The sequence below is a fragment of the Rhinolophus sinicus genome, chromosome 1, assembly GCF_057876585.1.
Source record: "Rhinolophus sinicus isolate RSI-liver-muscle chromosome 1, RSI-T2T, whole genome shotgun sequence".
NCBI lineage: Eukaryota > Metazoa > Chordata > Mammalia > Chiroptera > Rhinolophidae > Rhinolophus > Rhinolophus sinicus.
This window is the reverse complement of record NC_142501.1, coordinates 12567016-12584131: the sequence shown is the minus strand read 5'-3', so window position 1 is coordinate 12584131 and position 17116 is coordinate 12567016. Positions and strand designations below refer to the sequence as shown.

Genomic DNA, 17116 nt, shown 5'->3' with positions numbered 1-17116 from the left:
TGTCCGGAGTCCTGGAGCCTGTGGCTTGCACTCCTAATAATAGTGATAACAATAGTGATGATAATAATAATGCAAACACTTATGGAGCAAATATTCTATGCCATATATTTCTAAGCATGTGACACACATTAACTTTTAAAATCCTTACCTCGACCCTGCATAAAGTAGGGACTATTAATAACCCCCATTTTACAGAAGAAAATACTGAGGCGTGCTAAACTACTTGCCCAAGGAAGTGGTGGGCCAGATTTCAAATCCAGATAAGCTGGCTGCAGAGCCCGCACTCTTAAATACTTCAACAAATACTGCTTCTCAGGGCAGAGGAGCTGACCGGCTTGAAGGGGGTGGGTTTCCTTGGGCACATCCTTTCCTTGTCTGGCTCAGGAGCTCCATCTTCTGTGGAGCAAGTGGATCTACACTCAAGTCAGTGGAGTGAGAACCACACAGGGCTCTGCTGGGAGGAACCTGGAGCCTCCACGGATCCTGAGGGATGCTGGGAGCTCCAGGTCCGCATCTGGCCTGGAGACAGGGCTGCACGAAGCACAGTCCTAGACTCAAGGAATTCAAAATGATGCAGCACAAAGCTGAGTGCGGTAGGAGTAAAGTCAATGCCAGAGAGCTCAGAGGCAAGAGCGATGGCGGGGCTGGAGCATGCTGGGGATGTTTACGGAGAACCGGCCTTGAGAGGGAAGAGGTGGATGGGAGGGACAGCATGGGAGGAGTCAGGAGTTAGCGTGAAAAGCTGAAAAGTGCGGGAGGATTTAGGTGGGGGAGGGGACCATGCGCACTCACCTTGAGTCAGACCGCATTCTAGGTCCCTGCTTTAGGGGACCTCGGTCATGTTATAGCTCGTGGTGGTGAACAAGACCAACTTCCTGCCTTCACGGAGCTTGTGGGGGTGACCTGTAAGATCTCTTGCAGTTTGGGTTCATTGTTGTTGATTCTAAGCCTGGAAAGAGGGTCTGAGGCCAGAACTGGAAAGTGTCTTCAATGCCTGGCTAAGGAGCTCAGAATTTTGCTCACTGACAACAGAAGCTCTTCCAGAGCAGGAGACAATCTGAGAACAACTGTTTAGGAAGAGTGATCTGGCTGAGATGCACAGAGCTGTGGCCCTTGAATGCAGCTGGCCGCTGACCCTGTGACAGCCGAGCTGCGCCCCTTCGCTGCATTTTCTTTGTAGTTACGTCTTTATTTTACAGAGCAGCTTTAGAGCAAAATAAGTGGGAAGTACAATGTTCTCACACGCCCCCTCCCCCAACCCGCACCAGTGTGGTATGTTTGTGACCATGAACCAACGCTGAGACATCAATGCCAGCCTTTCATAATGAGCTTTTCCATTCTTTCTCTCTCAGGAGACTTCTGGAAGCCTCCAGCTTCGGAGATGGTAGGATCCAAAATCATCTAGTATGCTGGTTTCCAGCCAGGGTGCACGTTTAGCGGCACCTTCGGCGTCTTTACAAAATCCAGACGCCCAGCCCTCACCAGGGCAGCTGACCCAGAACTTCTGGGCACGCAGCTCAGTTTGTAAATGGTGGTTCTGACTTACACGTTTGGTTGAGAACCTCCAATGTACGGCCTCGAAGGAGATCAGTTAGTTTCAAAAACTGATGTGTCCTTTTCAAGGCAAGCTACTGGGTGGTGCCAGCTTTTGATGCCACTTGGTCAAAGCATTGGCATCATTGCCCCCCTGAGGCTTCTGACAGGGCTTTTATTTGCCGAGGAGAAGGGATTTTGCTCCATGGAGAAGACACACACTTGGTGGGAATGCATGACCGGGCTGTCCCACTCCTGGGACTGAGCATTTCTCTTGACCTGATTTTCACCTGGAGAGATATGTTCCATTATTAACAATATGGAATCAGCATTCAGCGTCAGGGGGGACCCCACAGAATATCTGCTCTATCTGCCCATCCCACAGAGGGGGACGCTGTGGGGCAGACATGTAGGGGATTGACCAAGAGTGCACCGTTTGCTATGGCCCAGGGAGAAACAGAAGCCTAGAATCCAGCCCTCTGCGAACAAAAACCATGTCACTGGTGCCATCACAACAGCCACTGACAGCTTGGGAGCATGGAGAGTGAGGGCACAGTCCAAGGACCATGGATGGCGACACAGAAACGGGAGCCCGAGGCCAGGAATCACCTTTCTGACCCGTCTTAAAAGTCAGCCTGCGTTTTACATACAATCTTCAGGGATGTAGTGTGGGTTTCACTCTCAGAAGCACGTCCTGTGTCCGTGCCTGGCCTATCTCTGGCTGTGTTCCCGGCCGTGTCTCCGTGGCACCTTTGGGACAGATTACATGATGGGACCTCTGGCAGGGAAAAGACAGGCACACATCCCCTAACAGAAAATCCAGCTGCTCCCGGTCTCATTTCCAAGGAGTGCCAATATGTGTCACCAACCCATGTTTGCAGGCCAGGGCTGAGCTTGAGCCGGAGAAAAGCGTCATAGTTAGTCTATCAAATGGGAAGAGTTTCGTGAGTGCAAGGGGTTCAAGCCAACAAGATACGGTGTATGAAGAACACACTATGAGCTAAAGATGACTTGTCTTTGGATGCTCTCAGGCTCGGCCAGGGGCCAGCCCCTCACAGCCCAACAGCAGAGGTCAGCATGGCAGGTGCTATCCCAGAGCTGGGTGCTGGGGAGCAAAGAGGGCAGGAGGTCAACCTGAGCTGAGCCCTGAAGGTTGAGGATAACTGCACTTGGAGGCGGTAGAGGAGAAAAAGGAAGGGGTGAAGAAGCACAGCTTGTCTGGGGGGACAGGCCCTGGTGACAGGGCAGAGACTGCACAGAAACCAGGTGGGTGAGGCAGCCTGCGTCCTGAGTACAGTGCCATCTAGAGGAATTGAGGACTCTGGGGAATGGGAATTTCTCAAGGATTTTGATGTGGTTAAACGATATGGCTGTCTTTATTTCAGGAGAATCCAGGTGAAAGTGTAGGAGGGAGTGCCTAGAGGAGGAAGACACCAGAAGCAGAGGTCAGGCCACTCTGTGTTTTGACAGTGACTTTGAGTGCTTCCGATGCGTTAGGGCTCACATGACCGTTTCATGGATTCTGGCAGAAGATACAAGAGTAGGTCAGAGACAAAGGACTGTATTGCTCATGGCACAGCGGGCAGCGTGAGCATTGCTTACAAGGCAGATCTCCTTGGGCCCAAGCCCCATGGGGTGTGGGTCTGGATGGATGCTGCACACAGTAGGTCTGCGCTGCAGCCGAGGAGTACTGAGGAGCCACTTAGCAGGTAGTAAGCAAGCTTGTTCTTTGTCCCAGCGGGATACATTACCTTATGCCTCAAGGTTACTTGCTGCAAACAACCCCAGAAGCAGCCTGGTGGCACAGCTGGCAAGACGGGTGGGAGCCAGAAAGGCCTGAGGGGGAGTGCCCCCCGTAAGCACTCGCCTTGGGGCTGCCTGGGAAGACCGGACCCATGTATGTGAAGGGCTCGCAGCAGTGCTCCGGAAGGGTCCGCTGTTACCACTGGGGGCGGCAATATGGACGGGAGGGAGGCGGGGTAGGAGCTGTGTCTCACTTTGCGTAAAAAACGGAGAACAGTAATTCCACAAAGATTTATTGATTGCTTCTATGTGCCAGGCATTGGAGATACAGCAGTGAACAGATCGAAGCTCCGAAGCCCCAGGTGCTCACATCCTACGACAGGGAGACAACAAATACACCAGCAGGGACCCTTACCTAGGGCCTTGCAGACGGGACAAAGGCTGGGAGCTGACCAGGGGCTGTTTTGTCCAGAAGCACATCATGACACAATGTACGTGGCAACAGTGGCTGTTTAGAGACCAGACACAGGCGATGGGTGCTGCTGGGCAAACAGTGGAAGCAGGGGGGCCAGGACCAGCTAAGGCACCGTGGCCAGACATGCTGGCTTGTACTGGGCGGCAGTAGTGAAGGAACTCACTCCCCTCAGCCTGTCACAGTCCGACACGCGAGTGGAAGGGTCTTGAGAATACGTGCCAGTGCTGAATGCCAATGGTCAAGTGCACCCAGAGGTGTCCATTTGCTGTCATCACAAGGGGGCTGCTTCAGGGTCCTGGAGGGAGAAGCCAGATGGCAGCAGGGTGAAGAGCAAGTTAGTGGACTCAGCGGGCAGAAACTTATTCCAGAAGTTTGCAGTAAAGGAGAGGGCGTGGGATCTTGCAAAATTATTTCCTAATGTGTTCAAAGATCTAAGCATGCTCGCTTGCCATAGGCACTGGGAGAAGAAAGGTTACCCACGCGGTAGGGGACAACAAAGCAAGGTCCCTGAGGAGGGAAAGGATGGGATGCAGAGCACAGGTGAGGGGGCAGCTCCTGAAACGAACGTCTCTTCCAGTAGAACAGGAGGGAGGAGAAAGAATGGGTGTGAACGCAATTCAGGTGTCTACAGTCATTTTGGCAGCAAAAAGTTCATTCAGGGAGATCCCGAGTGATGGCTTCCATCTTCTCCATGAAACAGGAAGGGTCATGCTGCTCAGAGTGAGGTTAAGGAGTTGGAGATTTACTGGGAAGGTCAGACATTTGGGAATGACTGGCAGGAGGGATAGTTGAGGAAGCACAGGTAAGAAAGAAAAGAGCCAGGTGGGACTCTGGGAGGAGCATTTCCTACACATAAGGAGGTGGCCCAGAGCCAGGGGAAAGCAGTGGCAGAGGCAGCAGGCAGGAGGTCAGGTGGGCCGACTGGGCCCCGGGGAGTGGACGGCAGTCTGAGGCATGGTGAGGGGGGCAGCTAGGAGTCCAGGAGAGGATGAAAGGTGAAGTCGTGAACCTGAAAGGAGTTTTCAGAGGCGGAAGCATGAGAAACAGCTTCTGCAAAGACTAGCGCTCATGAGCTGGAGGAAGCCACAGAGAGAAGCTCCCCGCGCCGCAGCCTTGCCTCACTGACCTCCTGGCTTACCAGGAAGCACTGCTGGTTTGCCGCCGTCTTTTTTCCATCTTAAGAAGTCAAATCCAAGTTGTATCTTTAGGAGGAGGCAACAGGGATGGGGATCAATACACACAGGCCGAAGAATGGTGTTTCTCTCTTTTATTTAAAAACAGTGCTTCATTACCATTTGCAAAGGCAGAGGCAGCGCTCCTCCTTCGCTTAGAGTTTATAAAAGCCAGCAACATGATCAATAATTTATACACATGGATAGTAATACAAAAAAATAAGGAATAAAAGCTAAAGATCTAACTACTCCGACCTTCACAATTCCAGCTACTTGATAATAATAGGAGTAACCCAATGAATACTGTATGGTCTGAAAGCTACTATACAATATGATTCTTAACGAGAAGGGGAGGGAATCAGAGACTGTCACAAAGCCCTGGGGTGCTTCTCTGGAATTCGCAGGGAAACAGGACCCTGGGCAAGCAGCTCGGGTGTCCTAGGAAGTGATTCTGGGGAGAAGGGAGGGAGTGGGAGAGAAGGCAAGGTGGTCAATTATACAAGCATCCCATGTGATGCCCCCATGCCCCAAAGGTACCTGTTTCGCCATGGCAATGGGAGGGGGCTGGAGAAACTGCATGTTGCAAGTAGGGATGGTTCAGTCCCTGCCATGGGGGTGGGGGATGGGGAGAGGAGAGGTTCTGTGGCGTTTTTTAGCCTTGCAAAGATTTGGACTGAAGAGCTCAAGAGACTCAGGGAGGCCAGCATGTCAGTGACAAGCGAACCCTCCTGCTCTCAGCACTCTGCAGCCCTAGCTTACGTGTGTCAGCCCCAGGTTGCTCCAGCTACTCACAAGCAGAATTATAACACAAGAGAAAACAATTCATATCCCTCAGGGAAAAAAGAGGATCAATTCATCACTCGATATATAATACAGCCAAAATGAGCTGCCAAAACAAGCACACACACACAAAAATACTGTGAACAGAAAAATACCAGAAAATGACTAAGCTGGGAGTCTTGATGGGGTATAGACATTGCTTAAAGCACTTATCAGTCCCCGGAAAAACCAAACCAAAAAACATTTTTTAAAAATTCAAAAACTCAGGGACCCCTTGGGACTCTGGAGTCGGTACCAGGGGCCGGGGGTGGGGAGAGAAAAGAGAACCACCGTTCCCTTTCAGCTGGCCAGTGTGAGCCGAGCCCTCACAACGCCGGCATGGACGGGACCACCAGACGGACAGGCCCGAGTTCCTCGCTGGCAGTCTCCTTAAAGGCAAGGTCTGACTTTTGGCTGATGAGCAGTTCTCTCAGTTACCAATTCCTGCCAACCAGCACTACCATGGCTGAATTGATCTACCGGTTTCCTGAGTAAACTGTAACTGGCTACAGTGCCGGTAACATGGTGAGAACTCAGCCACGACAGCCAACTGCGTCTCGAGGTCTTCCTCCACCCCGCGGCCCGGCCTTCCGAGAGCACGTGACTGAGGAATTTGAGAACCTGCTGTAGTCTGGTCTGTCGGTCTTATTTTAAAGACAGGAGCCAGGGACTGCATGCACTGCACCCCCTAAAGCAGAGGGCACGCGCTGGCCAGGTCCCCAGCCCACGTGGGAAGGGCCCCGCTTCGTGCTCTAGCTCTTGCATGGCTACTGCATGGTTGATCAGTAAAGCAAGTATGAAGGAAGAACAGAGGAAAAGGGAGAGGGAGGAAGAGGCTTTTGACAGTAACAAAAAATAATAATAGTGTTTTACGCAACAGAGAATCAAGTTTCACTGGTGTATACTACAAATGGTCAAACATTTTCAAGAGCATGACAAAATAAAAACACAAATTTACGTTTGATGTTCACCTTGCCCACTATTCTTTTCCTATCTTAAAACAGTGCAAACAGGTAACTTATGCTTTTAAAACACCACTACCCCTTCCCCACCCCCCAAAGTCCCTTTCCTCCTATTATCTGGGGGAAAAACACCTGCAGTTCTGCAAATGTTACTGTGCTAGAAGGTGGCAAGCAGCAGAGAAGGGGCTGGACTTGGCCAAAGGGGAGGGTTCAAACAAGGCCCCCTTTGCCTCCGTGCATGTCTAGTGTCTTCCAGACTGTTCCTTGCTTGGCCTCGTTCTCCTGTGGGAGGGAAGGGGGTTTATCAAGCCCTCCTGGCTCATCCTTGGATTGCTTCCACCCCAAGTCCACACCTCCCTCCTACCTGGAGGCTCCGTGACTGGCTCTAGGGTGATGGGGAGTCCCGCCTTATCTGCTCCGTCTCTAGGACAGTATAACCGAAACAAGAGCAGCTCAGCCCAAGGGGTCCCTTTTGAGGAAAAGCTGCTATCGTTGATTTCTACTGATTTCCACTAGCTCCTTTTAAACTAAGAGTTGAGGCCCAGACCCCTTTTTTTCCCCAAGGAAAAATGAGATCGGCTCAATTCTAACTGTGGCTGTTGGAGGATGATGAGGAAAGTAGGTTTTGTAACACCTGAGAGCCTTGAACATGACGACTCACAATGGCAGGCCAGGGTGAATGGGAGTTAGACTATGTGATACAAGGAATTCTGGAAAAGACCTCAGGACAGCTCTCTGGGCCGAAAGAGGACTATTCAGAGAAAGGTTTTCACTCGCGGTCTCCTTAAAGGAGCCCAGCTTCTAAGAGTGAGATGCTTAGTGTGGAAAGTCCCCATCATGAGCTGCAGTAAAGCTGTTGACGTCATCCCCGCACTGTGATTCAGCATCAGTAAGTGTTCTGGAATTATCAGCCAACATCCTCGAACGAACGCCCAAGATGCCAAACTCTCTTCTGACTGTTGCTTAGTCCAATGGGAACGAGTCGGGAATCTACAAGCATTGATGCTCGGAAGCACCTGCTCCTGACGAAGCTGACTGTATGGAGTCCAAGTTCAAAGACAGGCAGGAAGGTCAATGCCGTCCCATCTAGGTGCTTACAAGGGCCCTAGGTCAGTGCTGACACCGGACACCAAAGGCCCTTTCGGGAAGAGCAGAGCTCTGTTTAGTCTTTCTCAGCAAAGGGAGCTGGAGGAAGCAGTACCAGAACCAGCCACGGGAGAGCAGCGGAAAGCCGCCGGAAGACGCGGAGCTGGCCTTCCGGTCCTCAGTCAGAACCAGCTGAACTGAATGCGCACACGGTGCCTCCGGCTCAAGCTTCTGCCTGTTAAAAGGGCCGCGCGGCTGCCTTCTCTACCTTTCCCACCCTCCCTATCTCTTTCTGGAAAAGAGAAGAACAGACTCTTACACTCATTGTCCTATTGTCCCCCTCTGTGCGGACACACATACCACTTAGAACTTGGCCTCGTCTCCACTGAGCAGTGGCTTGCCGTTTTGTAAGAATGGCCACTATTGAACATGATACGAAATTTCTGTTTCTGTAGTCAGTAAAAGCTCTCCCTCAGAAGAAAAGCGAAAGAAAGAAAAAAATTCTCCCTGCCCCCATTCCCTAGAACTGTGAAAGCCCCACATCCCATCCCCCCTCCTCTAACTAAAATATTTATATACATACAACAAAAATTGTCTTAACAGCAACAAACCAAACTTTGGCTTGGGAGGGGAACCATTAAAAAGTGGCCAATGGATCGGGCAGTTTGGTGTCCCTTATTCTATGCATTCCTCCCTAGAATCAGTAAGAATTGCATCGAGGCCTCTAGCTTCCTTGATGTCTCCCCTAGTTTCAGGTACAGCCTCTGTGCCCCTTACTAGGAGAGAGAGGATTCTGAAGGGAAGAGAGATATAATGTACACGACAGGCCAGTCCTTCCCAGATACGTTACTCTGCTTACAAAGAATGCTTGATGCTGTCGTATGTCAGTCATTTTAAATCAGTATCAGTCAAGAACGTGTGTGGAGGCAGGAGTGAAAAAAAAACCCCGAAAACAAACCCCAAAACAAAGCCATAACAGACCAAAAGCTCCATGTCTCTGACTTACTCCCTTTAGCAGCTGTCCCTTGGGTGAAAGGTCACCCTAGTACCATGTGACTAGACCAGGGAGCCAGCAGGCCGCGCTTTTCTGTTTTCTAATACCTTCGTTTTGGAAATGCTGCAGGGCCCTTGCCTGTATCACTATAGCTGACTGCTAGAAGAGAATCACTTTCTCCTCTGCCTTGATAACACACACATAAAATTGAAGCCAGGTGACTCCCTGCCATGGCCGCCACATGCTTTCTGGCCATTTCAGACCCTCCTTCAGTCCGGGAGGGGAGCAGCCCCGGGGGCTCCGCACCTCATGCCCTGTAGGGTCCAGGTGCTCAGCTGGGATGTCTTTGGAGGATAATGAGAAGCTGGGGGGAAGGACCACGAGGGCTCAAGACTGTGGAAAGAGAAGTGACTCCTAAAGGCTCTGGAAGATGAAAATTCCTATGGCTTTGGAGCTAGTACAAAGTGCCTTGCCTGCCCTTACATGCCCTACTCACCAAAACTGCCAGGGACAGTTGACCGAGGACTCTGTGCTTTATCTTCTGCCAAGACCGTCTTTATTATATGTTTTATACTTTGTCCTGACTTTCTGATGCGAGAGAAAGATCGGGACTATCGGCCTTGCTACACACTGTCTAATATGCCTTTCTCTTCCTCAGCCTCTTTACTGGCTTCTCGACAGTTTGTACTTCTAACCCTCAAGCTGGGCCCGGATCCCTGGAGGAAACCTGGCCACCGGCTATTTACTCTCCTGTCCCTGGGTTCTAAATTCCTGAATCTTGAGGACATGGGAGCAGGGTGTTAATAAAAGGATACTTGAACTAAGCTGTGGTTCAATGAAAGGGGAAGAAGCCCGGCAGGATTGCTAGGATGACAGGAAAGAAAAGAATAATCTTTTTCAAACTCCAGAGTTCATTCTGAGATTGGTTTCCTAATGAGGTGTTTATTATCCACAGTCTGAGAGCATGTTTGGAAATATTAATACTATAATTCCAAAAACTATGCCAACTGTCTCAGGCTGTGCGTGTAAGATGATTGTAAAAAGAATGGAGAAGACAGGAGGGAAGAGGAGAGGAAAGCGTCTTTTTAATTCTCCTGCTTTGCAAGCACGAATTGCTAGCATCTCTCAGCTTATGGGTTCCTGCCACAGCCCGTCAGAACTGCCTGCCAAAGACCAGAAACTCAGAAGACAAGAAGAATGTCCTGCAGTGGGAAGATCTCTTCCACTTCTGTTTGTCCCCCAGCCATTCAGCACCAGATACACTTTGGTAATTCTGCCTGCTGATTTCTGATCACATGCATTTATCGGCTCCTAATGTCTTTCCTTCCTCATTAACTGCCTCTTCCGTGATTGATAGAATAAGCTAAGCACGGACATACAGACATGGAAATGCATTAATTTTTTTTTTTTTTTACCACAGTTAAAAAAAGGAAAAAAAAAAGAAAAAAAAGAAAAAATGCACAATCTTTGGAACAAAAGAATTAAAGGCAGAAATTTAAAGGAAAAATACATATTCAAAGAACATAGTGAGGTATAAAAAAGTATTCTCTCTTTTTTTGTGTTTTTTGTTTGTTTGTTTGTTTGTCTGTTTGTTTTTCCTCTTCATCTTGCTATAGAGTTCCTCTACTAGTAAATATTGCAATAGCCAGGCCTCATGAACTGGGGGGGCTGTCCCATTTGCAGGGGTCTCACGTCACTTCAGTAGGGGGCAAATCGGCTGTAGCCACCTCGGTATAAACTCGCCTGCAGTAATTAAAGACATAAAAATAATTAAAAGGTTGATGAGAGAAGCATTAAAAATGAAGAAAACTGTCCTAAGAAGGGATTTGGAAAAACAGCTTCTTTAGAAGCTTCAAAGCAGCTGATTATTTACTGCCTGGGGCAGTGAAATTAGGAAACCAACTTCTGCCTGTAAGATGCTCAAACCAGAGCTGACCTGATGTTCTCAAGGAGAGAGTATGATAACGGTTCATTTCGTTATTTACGCAAATTAGCCCAGAAGGGAAACTCAATGCAGTGCAAAATTAGGTCTGTCATAGTTTGATTTTTAAAAGCACAGGTCTTTGTTTACCTTGATCACAGCATTACAATCGTGACCTAAAGCAGACTGACTTTACCTTCTTCTGTGTTACCTGTCAGTGGAGCGCACGTTACTGCTGACCACTCTGTCATATCCCATGTTTGAGATGGCGCTGCATTTAAACCTGAGTCTATCTCTCAACTAACAAAGCCTATTTCCTCTATAATCTATAAAATAACACCGATAGGTTGTTTCTTGACATATCTGAATTTATACGTATTTGTAACTGGGGTTTTAAACTGGGCTTTATTCCTTCATTTTATCTTTACTTAATGGCTGCTCTTTTTCAAATAAACGTTCCCTAGGAACACAGCTCTCCTTGGGTCAGTCTTTCAGTATAGGGCTTACGTGATGCTGGCAGTAAACAAAACCTCAGGAACTCCATGACTTTACATTATATGTCTCTACCTCAGTTCTAACATTACCCACCCTCCTGTACCCCCTGCCCTGGGACCCTATTACTTCCTCCCACAAATCTTCATCAGTAGAAATTTAGTGTGAGACAATGACGGGCTTTCCCATATTCCTTTACGTCTTCAATGTGGTATCATTCTGACCCCCTCTCGAACACCTGTCTCTGTCCCTAGGCAGGTGCGTTTCGGATTGCAGAGAATGTCTGGAAGTAGGAGGTGTCACTGCGGAAAGGCCTGTCTTTGCAGGAGCCCATGAGTCCCAATGACTGGACATGGAGGCGTCCAGGTCAACACAAAACTACTGCAGTGAGGATTCGAGTTTGGTTAGGAGGGATTATTCTAGACGAGCTCTGTGGATTTTCTGTTTATTTCTATGAAAAGACCGTATTCTGCCACAGATGTTACTAGTAAAATATCTTTGTAAGGTGTTCACTTGGTGACTTCTAACACTGTCTCCCAGAAAGCTTAGGACGAGCAGGGACATCTTTTGGCATCTGCGTTTGACACTTAAGACACATTCAGATTTTTGAAAAGCTTCCTGAGAAAATCGGAGAGTCTTATGCCCTGAAGTCTTTGCTGTCAATAAAACGATGCCACAGGCGTGCATCCAACATTGGAGCCAGTATGAAACATCAACCTGTTCCCTTCTTTCTCTCCCGAACAGTGCTGCTACTCAGGGCAGACTCACTGTTCACGCGGTTCTGTCCTTAACCGAGCCGTGTGGCTTGTACTATAACACATGGGAAAAGAAGGTCATGTGAAATCCAGATAGCCCTATGTGGTTTTAATACTTTGGTAACAGAAGAAGGGCTAAAGTTATTACCTCCCTAGACACCTTGTAGGCTGTCGGTAAAAGTTACAAGGAGTAACATGTTTTTTAAAAAAATGATACTTATACTTACCACAGCGCCAACTCCATAGCTAGCGGCAGGGGCCAGGGCATGGTAGGGGTCAGCTGTGTACACCCTGCCATAACTGCAAAGAAGAAATACAATCAGGGAGAGAAAGAAACGACAGTGATAAAATAAAATAAAAAATCAAGGGTTTACTGTGCTAATATTCTGAGTAACTTGGTCTTGGAATGTTATTAGGAAACTGGCAGAGTGGAAAACAAAATCTTCCTATTTCTACTCCTAAATGCAGTACTCTGAAAAATTCTGAAGTACTTCTCTAAAATGGAAAAGAAGGGAGCTGGACATGACAAACAGGGAGACTGGCATCAAAGCCAAGCGAAGGAGATGGAGGTGGAAGAGTCAGTGCCACCTGCGTCGGGCACGACAGAGGCCCCTGGGAGAAGGCCTGCGGAAGACTAGGGTTTGCGGGCAGCGCCGGGCGAGGGGCCGTTTTGGAAGTGAAGGGAGGAGAGAGGGGGACGCCTGGGGCCGGCGCAGTGCTCGCTCTGCCGTCGTACGTACCCGTCGCTGTACGCGGCGGCAGCGGCTGCAGCAGCCGTGGCTGCGGTCGCAGTTGCGGGCTGTGCATATCTGTAGGCTGCATATCCGCCCTACAGGAGAAAAGAGAACTGACTTTACAGATACCTCTCCCCATGGGAGGGCGGACGGACACACACCCACCCACACGCAGACCGACAGACACAGGGACAGACACAAACACAGACACACACATGGGAAGAGAATGTTTCAAACTGCATCAGTCTACATGTTATTTCTCCAGTACAAGAGTAAGCGCCACCCGACGCAGGGATTGGATAGCCAATTTGTGACGGTCACAAAAATAAACTACACTGGGGGTGGCTGTTCTCAAATTTAAGAAATGAAGATAAGAGTTTGGATCTGTCTTACTTCACAGTCTCTGTTGGAACTTTCAACAGGGAAAGTACTTAGAGGGAGCTGGGAGAACCAACGGAAGTGTATGTTATAGAATGAAAACATATTAAATTTACGTGTGTTAACTTTGGATTCCCTGATGCGTACCCTGATTTACGGCCGAGAGACTACGGTGTGTAACAGAAAGCCCCCCATACAGTGCTGTGCTCCATCGACCTAGCACATTTGCCAAGAGGCTAAGATAGGCACTATTTAGAAGGAAAAACCAGGGTAAACCATGGGTTGGCAAACTTTAGTCTGGGAGCCAATGTAATTTGCCACCTGTTTCTGAAAGTAGTTGTGACAGCGACCGCATGGCCTACAAAACGGAAACTATTTACCACTTGGCCCTTTACAGAAAAAGTTTGTCAGCTCCAATCTGTATTTGAGACTCAGGGAAATCAGATTACAAATCACTGAGACTCCTTTGGCTGTATTCAAATAGATTAAGAACCGCCCCAGCCCAAAGTGTTTTAACTGCATGTATTCTCCTTCCTTAACAGATTCTGACATTGTCACATCCTGATTTCATAGCAAGCTCGGGAGCTTTTCTTCCAATGGGTCAAACATCCTCAGTGCTAAGGAGTTTCAAACGCTGAGGTCCTGCCGTTCCACCCTAGTTTCGATGAATCTAATACTGCCAAGGGTTTCACTGTCAGGGTGAACCAATGCGCTCCTTCATAAAGTAGTCCAAAGGCATCACAACAGCTGCCACACGAGGCAGGCTATTAGAAAGTGGCAAGCCTCGCTTTTCTCTTTTCTTTATCCTTCTAGAATTCATCTATTTTATCTAAACTTAATGCAGGTGTGAATTTTTAGTATTGCCTTTCCTTGTCAAATGTTATGTTTAACTGGTCCATTCTGACACCATTTCATTCGTGAACGACAGCACAGTTTTTCTGTAGATTAGTGAGTGCATTTCTCATGGACATCTGAAGCCTTCTGCCCTGTGCTTTCTATTTTCTATTCCTTCAAATGTTCAATTGTGCTAAATCTACACAAGAAATTTCAAATCTACTTCTATATCATTTCTTAGGATTGATAGCAAGTATTATCTAAGGGAACCCCTGCTCTTCTTAGCCATCTGATGTGGCCGCTTCTAGCTTGCTGCTTTTATTTCTATTCAGACCTTATTCTAGAAATAGCTGGAATTTCTTAAAGGCTTCTAAAGCTTTTTGCTTCTTTCTTATATAAATTGTTTTCTCCAACTGAAGAAACTACACTGAGGGGGGAAATTTACTCTTGCTCTTTAAATTTATCTGCCTGAAGTCATCAGAAGTAGCTCCAATGTACATTAAAAAAGAAAAATCCCTGCTTGGCTTTCAGTGGGTATGTAATACTCCTTCTGTGTTCTTCAAGGGACTCACTTAGAAAAGGCAACATTTTCTCAACTATGCATTCTTCTACAGATATTCATATAGGTAAGAAAATTCTAATTAATGTTACCAAACCCTGGCAATGAAGTGGTAATGAACAGGGAGGGACAGGGCAGGAAGCAACCTCAGGGCTGTTTGTGACCAGCACGTGGCCTAACTTCTAGCCAGGTGTGTGGGAATGTGCAGGTCAGACCAACGTGAGCACAGCCGTCCATCCAGGCTGCAACCTATACACATGCGTGAGGACATTATTTATAAACTCACTGAAGTGTCTCTCTACCTTAAAGAGGAAATGAGGCAGTAAAAGCATTTGCTAAGAAAACAGCTAATCCCTGTAGTTGAAATTTTAAGCTTTAAATAGATGTGAAAGGCTCGATTTTTCATTGTAACTAGAGATGGTGTTATTAGCTTAGAATTAAAGTTTGCTACTGTGAAGTCTACAGCAGAGTTATCTTTAGCAAAACTCCTTTGTGAATCAGGACAATGTGGTCAACAAGCACTTAACGTGGCTGCTCTCTAGCATTCACTCCAACACCAAGACAGCTTTAAAATGATAAACAGTCAAGATAATAAAAGCAGTTAAAGCCCAATTCATGTTTACTTGAGTAAAACACTTAAAAACTGAAGTTCTGTGCCAGAGGGCAGAGGTATATATTCTCATTAAGGGATTCTGAGGTTCAAAAGTACTGACCAGACTCAGTAACTCAGTTACTGGGGAGTATATCAAATCAATACAGCTTGGAGCTGTATTGCTAATTCTGGAAAAAAAAGTTCTGAATGAGGTTCCTGATGGAACCACTTGCCCTCACTTTCCTGCGAGAAGCCATGAGAACCTCAGTGCTTTGGGGGTGATGTTATTGTTAATCAAAACCATTCGAAATGGGTCACTGTGGGAAAGAAGCTTCCTTCCAAGCCAGAAGGGCACAGAGAGACTCTCTCTGCAGTAGTTTCCTGCTACCACTACAAGTGAACTCTGACTCTGGAGTTTGAATTGGATGGGCGTGGGTTCTCTGCTATTCAAATTCAGGAAAACTGGACAGGGGTGCAAACATTTTATTGACAATAAAAGGCTCAAGAAGAAAAACGACATTAATTTTTGAAGTAGATATTTCAACATGACTACTCTCCTGATTACTTTATGCTAATGGAGCTACAGAGAGGCTCTCTACAGGACATCTATGTTTAGGACGGTCGGGTAACATTCTAATAAACTAATCTGGTAATTCATCGATGGCTACCCCAAAATTAGAAAAATTAAATTGTGTATCATGGATTTACTCCTCTTAGAGGTATTCTTACTCTGTTATTCAACAAAATACATCATATAATATAAAATATGAGACCAAGAAAATTCGGATCCATTTATCTGTTTTCTGGATTTTGGAGTGCATAAAGATTCCTGGCTGAGAACCTTTTCTCAATTTCACTTCTATGAGCAAATCTGAAGTCTTTTAGAGAACATGAGAACAAAGTGCAGTTTGAAACACCAAGGTTTTCATTACTGTTTCTTAAGTTTTTCAAAAGGAACACAGGTGGGGGAGGGGGTAGGAGAGACAGAGTTCAGGCGTGGGGAGGGGAGATGGCGCCACATTTATTAATCACATTAAAAACTAAGCATGCCAACATCTGGAGCTAAAACAACCAGCAAAATCACCACGTTCAGACTCGTATTGGCTAACTCTATCTATCCCAGCATTCTCTTGGGACAGCGGTTTGCCCTAGGCTCTACCACAAGCTCGGTGAAGTACACAGCCTCAATTACTAGAGCGTGCAGCCACAACGACCTGGTATTACGGAAACAGTCAGTCACCACTTGAGTTAACATTCCATACCCTAACAACTGGCCCCTCCCCAGCCCAAAGAAATAGTAAATCTTGCCCACCCTAGCCCTGGCCCACACCACAATGTTAATAATTATAACAAGCAGTAACCCATCTGTTATATCAGAGAAGGGAACAGAGACTCCACTGAGAGATTTAGAGTGAGATGTTAACATTTCTTCAGCTGACTGCACAAACAAACAAACAAAAAAAAAAAAGAGGAGAAATAATTCATTTGGAGATATGAAGTCATGAAATAGCTGATGTGTATTGCTTTTAACCATGCACTGATGCAAAACTGAAGCAACCATTAATAAAAATTAAAAAGGACATATGTATTTACACACAATCAGACCTGTTTGATCTGAAGCAGTTTGCAGATTCTATCTGTGTGTGATTTGAAATAAAACAAAAAATGGGGATTAGCATGGCCACAGCACACCCTAATGTAGGAGGGCACACACGGACAGCTTTTTGGAACCCTGATAGCTGGATAAATTTGGCATGGCTAAGCCTGACCCAAATATACACATGCCCCTTTAAAAACAGTGACTTTCTTATTCCTTTATAATTCATTCTGAATGACTCCTAGTGTCCCCCGTCAGGGCAGCCCAACGCTAACCACTCCCTTTACCCCCTTCCTGACCCTGACAACAGGCCTCTGTCCTGACAAGCAGTACTCACTTGTAAGCTTGCCCTCTCAGCACCCACACCTTCTGATCCCAGTGTTCTTCTAAGGTATTTCCTGTTTAAGCGCTGTGTCTTTGCACACAGCCATAACACGTCCCTGCCTTCCACTTCCAGCTTTTTCAAAGGG

At 47.2% G+C, this 17116-nt stretch overlaps 1 protein-coding gene across 49 annotated transcripts in view; it reads right to left on the bottom strand.

Annotated features, from left to right (window-relative positions):
• Positions 1 to 3548: 3548 nt before the first annotated feature.
• The window catches only part of RBFOX2 (RNA binding fox-1 homolog 2), a 258130-nt gene continuing 244562 nt past the window's right edge, over positions 3549 to 17116 (bottom strand). For 18 of the 49 annotated variants that reach the window (XM_088796795.1, XM_088796757.1, XM_088796773.1 and 15 more), the window contains 4 exons: positions 16411 to 16487; positions 12693 to 12781; positions 12180 to 12252; positions 5004 to 10527 (listed from right to left, as the gene is read on the bottom strand). In XM_088796795.1, coding sequence (XP_088652921.1) covers positions 10473 to 10527; positions 12180 to 12252; positions 12693 to 12781; positions 16411 to 16487 — 294 coding nt within the window. In that variant the 3' untranslated portion in view covers positions 5004 to 10472. Of the gene's footprint in view, positions 4954 to 5003; positions 10528 to 12179; positions 12253 to 12692; positions 12782 to 16410; positions 16488 to 16654; positions 16687 to 17116 lie in introns of those variants that run through there. The other 31 variants (XM_088796786.1, XM_088796792.1, XM_088796787.1 and 28 more) reach the window with 10 other exon arrangements.